This window comes from Musa acuminata, chromosome BXJ2-5, assembly GCF_036884655.1.
Source record: "Musa acuminata AAA Group cultivar baxijiao chromosome BXJ2-5, Cavendish_Baxijiao_AAA, whole genome shotgun sequence".
Lineage (NCBI taxonomy): Eukaryota > Viridiplantae > Streptophyta > Magnoliopsida > Zingiberales > Musaceae > Musa > Musa acuminata.
Window position 1 is genome coordinate 4,179,492 of NC_088342.1, and position 11,203 is coordinate 4,190,694.

General features: G+C 38.8%; 1 protein-coding gene across 4 annotated transcripts; it reads right to left on the minus strand.

Annotated features, from left to right (window-relative positions):
- Window positions 1-633: 633 nt before the first annotated feature.
- Window positions 634-8,116, minus strand: LOC103984035 (THO complex subunit 5A). Of its 4 annotated transcripts, none has more exons than XM_065108114.1 (9): window positions 7,827-8,116; window positions 7,429-7,719; window positions 6,164-6,500; window positions 4,195-4,532; window positions 3,255-3,514; window positions 2,321-2,900; window positions 2,131-2,235; window positions 1,775-2,019; window positions 634-917 (listed from the first exon to the last, which is right to left on the minus strand). In XM_065108114.1, exons 1-9 carry the CDS (start codon window positions 7,995-7,997, stop codon window positions 893-895), a joined length of 2,352 nt encoding a protein of 783 aa, XP_064964186.1. In that variant the 5' UTR covers window positions 7,998-8,116; the 3' UTR covers window positions 634-892. The 4 variants fall into 4 exon arrangements, with proteins under 4 accessions (XP_064964186.1, XP_064964187.1, XP_018681903.2 ...); XM_065108115.1 differs by having other exon boundaries at window positions 634-913; window positions 1,744-2,019; XM_018826358.2 differs by having other exon boundaries at window positions 670-913.
- Between the last annotated feature and the right edge of the window lie 3,087 nt (window positions 8,117-11,203).

Genomic DNA, 11,203 nt, shown 5'->3' on the forward strand with positions numbered 1-11,203 from the left:
ACTGCACATCATTACGGACCCCAGATCGCTTCCACCGAATAAGCAGAGATATTTTTGGGTACGTGGTAACCTAGTACGAAAAACATTGGGAAGGACCGCAGACGTGAGAAAAAGCGTGCGGGCTACCGCGCGACGTGGCGCTGTTTGAGGACGCGAGCGACGTTGATGATGGCCGGAAGCCAATAGATAGGCGCGATTTGGGAGGATCAGAGCCGTTGGTTGAGCGTCCCGACAAACTATGAGGATTAGACTTACCCCCGCGCGGGATGATGAAGATGCGTCGGGCACGATGTGACTGCCGACATTAAAACTGTTAGAGGAACAAGGGGGATCACATGGGTTATTAGCGGCATTCTTGGCCAAAGCGTCTGCTTTCTCTTCGCCACTGATGCTTTGGACGAGCGCAGGACAATGAAATCGATGGCCTTTTAAGGAATACACTGGGTTGCTGACCAACACAAAACAACGAAAACTCGATTAGATGATCCAAGGTTTACAGTATGGGCTCAATTTGCTCGTCCACGAATGATACTGAAATCAAAGGCAAAGATGTCAAGTTACTTGCTTCAGTGGCCATCGTGCCAACGTCTCTTGCAACAACTCATCAATTTCGTCCACATTCCAGGCCAAGGATTAAAACCATCCAATAAAGTTCACAAGCCATAAGAATTGAAGGGCATCCACACAGCATGAAGCATAAATTATCAGAGATAAAGAAATTACATAGCCAGCAACAAAATTTTAAATGCAGAGTTAGGAAACTCTCTTGTGAACTTCAATTTACCACAATGGAGATCATTTGAGTCGATCCACGAAATTACTGTCAACTAATAAGCCCCCTTCCCCTCTCTTCTTGTAGTTATAAGATTTCTGCAAGAGTCCCGGTTCCCCTTCAGCTTTTTATCGTGTTTGTCTGACTGACAAATGAGGTGTTAAGAGCATACTGTAGCAATAACTCATATAGTAAAATCCAAAACAACTCAACATTTTCCTACATTACATTACATTAAAATATGATATGAAGGCGAGGAACTACAGGGCCAGCTGTCCATTTCATGTAGATACACAACACTAACAAGCAGCATCTGGTTTAGATTATCAAATGAGTGGCAGCATACAATACATGATAACATGCAAAATCCAAATGCATTCAGCAAAACAAAATAAGCTGGGGTATAAAGAGAAAAGATTTTCACACCTTAAAATTATCCAGAATTACTATTCTACAAAAAGTTCTAATTTCAGAAAACATGATGAGCTCGAGTCAAAATTTTGAGCAAGTCTTCCACCATTCGCTTAAGCATTAAACAATAAAAAAGAATACTAGTTTGGAAGTGGATTATATATGCTAGCAGGAGTAACCAGAGAGTAAACTACGCTTGACAGATGAAACATCATTGCAATTGACAATACCCTAAACATCTGACTATGAAATCCCACGACAAGATAGCACATGACATAATTCAGGTAACAGCAAAAATCATAAAGACAACAACAGTAACAAGGAACAGTAGCCACAATATCCCAACTATTTAAGATTGGCTATGTCGATCATTTTCTGCAATTAGTCTCTTGAAGGCCATCACTAATTGAACCAAGGACAACCAGATTATCTTTTATGGTCTCTAGTAAAGTTTTCTTACTCTACCTCTCCGCATATCACTAATCATAATTGATTAGAGAAAGAAATTAGAATAACATGAATTAGAAGCATAAGACGACCAATCAAATTAAATCGATGACCTTTCAACTTCAGCAATCTTAGGAAGGATACCCTGGGATGCAATCAGTGCCATTCCAAGAAATCATCTTTCTGCGGTCCCTTCCCCTTACTGATCTTGCAAGTATAGTTCCACTAACTGGCTTGCACAATCCAACATCTATTACAGAAGTGTTCTTTCTTTTCTCATCATGCAAATCAAAATGAAAATCGAACAGCATCACCAAGCACCGGATTTGGTGGGCCAAGATGTAATTTTCATGATCCAATTGCAGAATTTTGAGGATATGAAGATTAACCTGCAAAAAACATTTCAAGAAACATATGAACCTCACTCCAGCACTTCAAGAAACTTAGAAACAACAAAAATATAAATAAAAGAATCAAAATGACTACTCCACATCACATACCTCTGCTTCCATGGCACGAAGCACATTATACAAATTACAATGACCTGAATCAGTGCTCAAAGTGAAAATTGGTGGCCTAAGAGGGTATTCCACGCTTATCTTGACCTGTCAAATTGTCCAAGTCATTTAACAAGGAATTGGCAATAACAATGAAAAGCGTACAGAAGGAAAATGAAAATTGATGATTCACCTTGGCGTTTAGCTTTACGATTCGATCATTTCCACAAGTTCTACTAAGAACAAGGTCAAATTCTCTTGCGGCATGGTCCTCCCAGGGTTTGCAAACAATGGATGTCATATTTTCAGTTAGTTGATCAACACATGCTTGCTCCTCCAATTCACTCTCGCTATCCAAAATGCGTTCCAATTCGTCTTCATATTTTGAAAAACTACGGGTTTTGACCATCTTTGTAGGTGTAACATTCTTTGAAATCAAAGCCAGACTTCTTGAATGTTCAGCATGCTGAAATGATTCATTAGGTAGACCAAGAGAAGAATTAACTGACATTGTTGCAACAGGTAATGCAGTTGGAAGTTCCCCATCTTCCCTTGCACTTTCTACTTCCCATGATGTGACAGATCTTCTGTCCAGATCCATATCAACAAAATTTGTAGCTTCTCCTACCATACCAGCTGAGAAAGATGAATCAGGGATGAGCCCTGCTGGTGACCAACTTTGCAAGGTACACAAAGGGGTGTGCAAGGCCCATGGAACATTTTCACAAGCTAGCAAGGGCCACTTGAGCTTCATCAAGGAATCAAGCTGCTCCCTGTAAACCAAATCAAATCCAAACCTAAAGACATGCTCTAACAATCATCCAAAAGCATATTAGGCAGATGGGCAAAGCCAAAACCAAAACAATTAAATTTCTATAACTAGTATTCAGGAAAAACAAAACTAGTGATCATCTAAAGAGTATACCACTTACAACCAACAACATTATAATAACTATGTATTTCAAAATGTTCTCATGAATAATGCATTTATAGCTGAACAAAGTGCATTAGAAAGAAGCTCATGACCTAAATAGGACCAGCTAGTCATACATAGCATTTCTTTTTTCCCAGAATATCAATGATTTTAACATTCAGAGGTTCCAAAAATTCATGGATCATTGACTCACACAAGAGCCATCTGTGCTTTCTTCCTGGAACGAATCCTTTGCAAAATGGTGTGAACACGATTCTGATGGCGGTACACCGCAAGCCCAGAGGTAACATCTGAAGCTTTTACAAGTTCAGGATTCAAAGTTTCACCATTGGCATGGATGGGAGGGACCTCTGGCAAAAAGTCAATCCCAGCTAGATGTTGTGCCCACTTGTATGGATGTGAAGTTCTCCTTTCACCAAACGCCAGAGAATCTCCAGAATAAAGCTTAGCCATCTAGAAAAATATAATGCATAAGTTTTGACAAAATATTAAGAAAGCATCTAGCAAATCACAAAACTTCTGATATAGTTTGGACTGAAATTCATAGTTTCTACCCATCAAGACAATGGTTGTCATCCCCACAACTTCTTTGATATGCTAATATCAAATGAACCAAATATCAAACAGAAAGTAACAGGTACAAGGTGGTACCGAAAATGCTGATGGCATGCAGTGAGTGCTATGAGCCCATAATGAGCCTCACCTAGTGCATGAGACTCCTGCAATGCTGTGTTGAAGGAAGTCAATATACACAACGTTACTCTTGCAAGGAAGAGATCATTTTTATTACTTGGACAGTTGCCTTACAGATTGTAAACAAATAATTTACATGTGAGAACTACCATGATGATAGAACGATTGTCTTTTAGTACATTTGATGATCCTAAAGTGGTACATAGACCAAAAGAGCAAAATGCATGATAAATTGCCTTTTTCCAGTCTAAAACAATTTTGTTGCAATGGTCTAAAGCAAGAGATGGCAAATTACCAACATTCCCAAAAAATTAATACAGCTACAAGATTATTTCCTAGCATAGTGAAACACAGACTTTATTAAATAATCAAACACAAGGTAAGAGGACACAAACTATCAAATCATTCTTTAGCAACAAAACAATTTACATCAGCTGCACCTGATGAGGAAGCTCCAAGCCGGTGTCATCAGGAAATAAGTTGCATAAGATACTGCTATCTGATCCTTCCTCTGCATCGTCGACTCCAACACATACAGCATTTAACTTTACCAAGTATTCAAACTTCAGAGTGATTAATCTAGACGGTTTTGCTCGACAATCTTCATCATCATATATATGAAGGATGATTTTGAGTGGATGAAGTTGGTAGACTCCTGCCTGCTCAACACTATCCTTCATCACATTCTTCTTTGGCCTCTTTCGCCTCCTTTGAACATCTTCCTCCTCATCAGGTGCATCATCCTCCACCCTGTTGTTCTCAGGATTCGATGACATACCTGCCATTGTACCTTCTTTCCCATTAATGTTCAGACAACCAAGCTACATTTAAATATAATTAAGCAATAACAAAAGATCCATGGGCATCCTACACTCATAACCTAATTACAAATTGTTAATTGTATGTAAATAGAAGAAAATCATGTAAACAAAGCATTATGCAAGAGGAGTTTGCCTACAGGGTACTAGTTAACCAATGTAGAATCTAGTTAACAAGTTCCACTTCATATGCCTTTCCACATTGTGGACACTAGAAACTACTAATCTATTTTGAAGTACTATGTTGCCTTTTTCCCATCTTGAATAGGCCAGGGACAATATTTCTACTCAGGGTTAATGGAATGATCTATAACAACATATTCTAACATTCCAAAAATGTCAACCTTTTTCATGTGCAATGTAAATAAAAATATTCTTTTTTGAACATGTGCCATATCTTCCTATTTTCTCAAGCTTTAAAGTATAAGCATATTCGTAGAAAGTGACATGGTATCCAATTTTCAAATTCGTATTCATAGCTCACAATTGGCATTAACCAAAATTCACATCTTATTGGGTTGCCATTTACACCGCTCGCCGCTCGCTTGTGCGTCCAAAAATGGCCTGTTTTGGGCAATTTTTGGCCCTTTTTCACGTGTTGCAATGACAGCAACGAATGGTACGAAACGTTAGTCATCTCAGCACCCTGGAACCCCTAGGTAGCACAGAACTACCAGGTAGCAGAGAAGGTGTCAACCCATGCTTCGCTCACTGTATGTCACTCGCTGCTCGCTCACACTACCAAAAATGGCCTAGTTTGGATAGTATTTGGACCATTTTCACGTGCTATGATGACAGCGGTGAGTGATGTGAACCAGTGTCATCTCAACACCCTCGAACCCCCTGGGTGGCACAAGGCTAGATGGGGCTCCTAGATAGTAGGAAAGGTGCTGCCCCACACTTCACTCAATATCCACCACTTGCCGCTCACTGACATGAATAAAAATAGCTTGTTTTAGGTCATTCTCGTGTGCTGCGACGACCACAGTGAGCGGTGTGAATCATCAACCGTCTCAGCACCACCTATTTGTCATTAATATTAGTGTAGCCCCAAGATATCTAGATCATTCTTGCTATATCATTTTTTTGTCCAATACTCCAATAGACTTGGTAATATTTTATTTCACAAAGAAACAAAGTTGTGATAAGTCATAAAAAGCTATATAGGCTAAACAGTTCCAAGTTTAGACACTTCCAACTATTTTATCATTCTTTGTGTTCTTCATAGAAAAAGTACCATCCACCACTAACTTTCTTGGCATAAGTCAAAACCATTATGGCTCAGTAAATTGCCCACAGTTTATACCTCTATGATGTTAATCTAAGTGCAGCTTTTTCAATCCAACAATCCTGCAAGATAAGCCAACTATATCTCCATCCTAAGTACTCAACTGGTAAAATATTGCTACATACACAAATCCACTAGATAGTTTATGTATTTTCTTGTAAGTTTACACACACAAATATGTTTATACACTCATGAACTTAAATAAGAGTAAAGACTGTTCAAAAGCAGTTTGAACTAGCAATTAACAAAGTATGAGAATAGATAAAGCAAGAAGTAAAATTTGTGATGTTCCTTCTCAATTACCATTTTCCTTATTTATACGTTGGAGGGCAAAAGTTTGAGCATCTTTTATACTTCCTAAAATCTCCATTTCAATCTTCTCCCCAAATGCTTCTTTCTGTGCCAAAAGTTGTGAGTATACTATATAAAGAGGAGGTGGAAGAAGCTCTGCTGCATGGTGCTGCTTTAGTTTCTTGGTATGCAAAATCCCTAATTGCTGCTGCACTGGTAAAGATGCTTTCTTCAGAGATTTTAGATGTGACGGTAAACTTGACAGAAACTTCTTTCTGCTGGTTATGGTATCCAGAAGACTTGCTTTGTGTTGTTCCAGTTTCTCATGAAGCTTGCAAAGCTCTTTTCTCTGATAAAACAAAACAAAAGACAAGACAAATGAGGAATTTAACTTTAGGAAGAAAATCGACCATGAGTATTACAGTTAAATTTGCAAGTGATTGGCCCCTTGGAAACTTGACATTCATGAGAATATAATTGCCATGCCTCCTTTCTAGCGATAACAACAATATATTAAGAACACCAGAAGGATGTCATAACAAGAACAATATATTTAAGTGGGAAAATGTTTCGGCACTTTAACAGAAACATCAGGTGCAGCATACCATAATATTGATAAAACAACTCTAATTATGTCATGGTTACTGATGTCTATCCACTGAGTGGTCATCTGTCAAACTCAAGGTTTCTTATATGTCTATGTTTTTCTTTTCGTGCCTTTCTGTGCATGTTGCTACAAGATATATATCTCAAAATGATGAAGCATATAAAAGAATAGTTCAGAGGAACTAGATTATTTAGGTAACTGAGTATCTTATAATTTTTAAGATTGTGAACTTGAAATGCATGAAAAATAATTTTATTGATTTAGTAACGAGTCTTAAATTAGAAAAAGATGTGGATTTTCTTAAGGAAACAGGGTTCAATGGGGCTATAACTGCATCTTTAGATGCATGAATATCAACACTCATGACACCTCAACCGTTGACTAAAAACAAACAGGGCAATGACTTGAACTTGCATCCTAATTTTGGTGTATAATTCAAAAGCGTACTTCCACTGTCACTCAAATGACTAAATTAAAATCACACAACACTACTAACATGCATTGCAATCTCAAAATCAAACAGCACAACTTACCTTTCAACTGCATCATTGAATATACATGACAAAAACAATCACATAAAGCAAATCTGTGTATTGCAAATCGGAAGAAACCAATGACATTAAAATTATAATTTTCTCACCAAAAAAATTTCATATACGTAACCAGATACCTGAAATAATTCAAAATTGAGTCTCTTCAACATCAAATCATGAGCCCCATCATTCGCCAAAACCTTCCCCTTGATATCCTCCGGTGCGCTACTGAAAAATTCCTCCTCAGCCACAAGCTCGATATCAGGATACTTGGACCGGAAATCTTTGCAGGCCTTGATAGCCTTTAGGTAGTGGTTCTTCTCGTACATGAGGTTGTGAAGCTGCAGCGTGGTGGTGTCTACCGGCCCCTTCGCGCCCTCCGTCTCCGCCTTGATGCGATCCTCCTCCATCAAGATCGACCGGTTCACCTGAAGACAGAAGACGATGAATAGGAGAAGCTCGGATCCAAGCTAGGGTTTCTAGTAAACCCTATAATCTAAGGTGGAAAAACCCTAATATGGAACAAGGATGGGACCTGGCGAAAGGCAATGAAGTTGAGGGACATTTCGGTTATCAGCTCGCGGAGCTCGGACTTTGGGCGCCCCTCCTTCTTGATGAGCAGCATCCCCGACACCACCTCCTCCATCGCCGTCCGCGTCTCCTCTAGTAGTTCATGAGCCGTCCGCCTCGGGGCGTCCACCTCCATCTCCTCCAGTCCCCGTCAGATCTCTCTTCCGCCGCCGGCGTCGCTACACTCCGCCTCTCTATCTGGCTTCCTTCGGGAAGAAAGAGAGACGGGAGCTTAAAGCTGCGGGTGGGAGCACTTCGCACGTTGTAAACACGTGAGTTACGTTTGTGAGTTAAAATACGGTCCGTTTACAACACGATTATAACGGATCCGTTATCTTCCCTCTAGAATAGTGTTACCGTTACAAAGGTCCGTGATAACATATTATGACGTGAAGAAACAGAAAAGAAAAGCAGCCGTTAGTCAAAATTCCTATTACATCATAACTATTTGACGATTTTCCTAAAAAATATTTTTCATATTTTTTAATTAGTACCCACATTTTATTTTTTTAATAGTATCTTTAATTTTAAAAATATCTAAACTGCCCCTTAATTTTTTTTTGCCTGTTTTAGTATTTTGATTTGTTACAATGTTTAACCCATCCTAGTAAATATATTGTAAGGCCTACTCAAAAGCACTAAAAATAATTTAAATTTTTTTTTAATATCATTCAAACTAATTATGAGTTTAAAAATATAATATTATAATAATATATAAATAATAAAAATTAAAGAGATAAATTATATATATATATATATTTTTTATATAATATAATAATATAAATAAGTGACGATAGATATGAGAATTGGTTGGAGTGCTCTGCTTATCCTGGCTCAATAATCACATGAATAATGATAGGGAAGGTAATGGTTTAAGAAGTCACCTTAATTTAACTATAGCTAAGAGAATGCCGGCACGAATGCATTAAAGCTAAGCGACATAACAAAACTTTGCCCAGCCCTACCTTTTGAACAAATGACGTAGGGGGCATCTCTTGACTATCTAGGACAGACCAAGAGCATTGATAAAGTATATCATCACAAATGTCCTGCCCTAGTATCGTCCTTCAAAAGATGCACTCGTTAGCTACCATCATCAATGATCCCCTAACAGGGTAAGGGACACCCTAACTCACCGTTGCTTCAAGCCACTGACCAGGTATAAAACCCAAGCCCCCAGGCCAAATGGGGGCAAGCAGACTCTATTTCAACTCTTCTGAGCTTTACTAAACCTTATTTATTTACTATACTAACTTGAGCGTCGGAGGGATCTGGGTGGGACATCCTCCCATCATCTATCACTTTTGTAGGGCCCAAGCGCATCTAAAGAGTATCTCGGAGTGACGCTGAGTGCTTCTGAACAAAGCTAAGGCACCCCTTGAGGTGACCTCGAACTTCCTCCAATAGACAAGCCACACCTTAGGATGACCGCGAGTCAGCCATCGTGAGCCAACAATGCCTTGGGAGTCCACTTACCACCTCGGTTGTTGGCTTGGGCTGACTCGTCTTCCTTAACACTACTAGTTATATGTGTCATATAAGCCAATCACGTGAGTTATGACACGTATGACATAATACGTAGTCTTTTTACTTATTATTATTATGATATTTTCTCACTTTATATTACTTTTCGTATATATATATTATGATATACATGGATCTATGCAATGAGAATCAGATCGTGATAAAATCACAATAATGAAACGAATTCGCCTTTAAACACAAACCCTAAATAATCTCAGTCATAGGTTACTCGAGAGGGACATCAAGTTAACCGAACAAATCAGTCTACTGTGTACCCATTAATATGATAGAGGTAGTTGGTCTCATAATTGCTCATGTGGGGACTCTAGGGATATAGTGCATGTGCTCATTAGAGAATAAATTCACTGATTAATCCGCTCACAGGATGTTGGATGGTTGATGATGCCTTATTGTTAAATAACGATTTCGTCGTCCTAGTGGTATATATAGTCCTTAGACTTGAGATACCAAGGATATCCTATATGAGTACTCCACTTTATAATGCTGGACTTATAGGTCTGAACGTTTTAGATCTAGTACAATCAGTTATCGAGAGTAGCAGCCAACCTTACGAGAGCTATTGAGTGTCAATAGAGAATCATGCGCTCTTGGTATCAGAAGAGGAATATCTCATTTATTCTTACTCAAGCAAATCCCTGGCCAGAGTTATTCAGATTGAGAGAGAAAGAGTTCTCTAGGAGAATCTGATTAGAGCGAGACTTGAGTAGAAACTATATGGAGAATCTGATTAGAGCGAGACTTGAGTAGAAATTATATGGGTCTGACAGCACCATGCCCGGTATACGATCTCTGAGATATTAGATAGATGAGAGATTATAGATATATGGTAACTGAGGACATACATGTCCAATGGATTAGATTTTCCTGTATCGTCTTAGGACTACGACATAGTGGCATAATACATCCGCAGTCGATGAGTTAAATGAATTATTATGGAGATAATCATTCATTGAGCCAGAAAGAGTTCTAACAAATATAACTCATGGCCAGCTTGATATTAGGCCTAAAGGGTCACATATATATGATAGGTGTTGCGATGAGTAGTGGTTTGAACATGAGATATTCGTCGGAGCCCCTATTTTATTGAATATCCAATAAATCTCTGAATTATTGAATCCTATGAATGATATCTAATAAGGGCCAATAAGAGATTATTGGATAGAGATCCAGTACCTAACAGGCTAGGATCCATTAGGGTTAAGTTGACATGGGTGCTTCTATAAATAAGAGAGAACCAAATGACCATAGGCTAGATGTCTTGGTTACCACCTCCTATTCTCCTCTTCTCTTCTCCTTAAATAGCAGGTGTGAAGATTTAGACAATGATTCGAGGAGCATCTTCGCAGCCCTTGTCATATGGATCACTACTAGAGAAGATGACACTTTCCCTCCTTTATCTTCTCCCACAGATCTACAATATTTCAAGAATATGCGATCTCCCTAGGTAACACAACTATCTCATACGTGGTTTTCAGTTTCGTGGGTTTTTACGCACCAATCTTCGCACGACGACAAACACCTTTTTGGAAAATTTAGGGTTTTATTTTTTGTTCTTCTGCACGTTATGATGTCGCCCCCAGAATTCCCATCAAACATAGTCCCTGGAACAAATCTACACCTTGGGACCAAACCAGGTTGTGTTGACTTTTCGATCAATGACACAAAAGTAATAACATTTTAGTGCTAGAAGGAGGCATTGAATGTCGCAAGAATGTCCATCCACAACTCCCCCTAATGGATACTCTAACGAGGAAGCACTGTCGCTAGTACTCAATGCCTTCAAACAGGAAGGACACC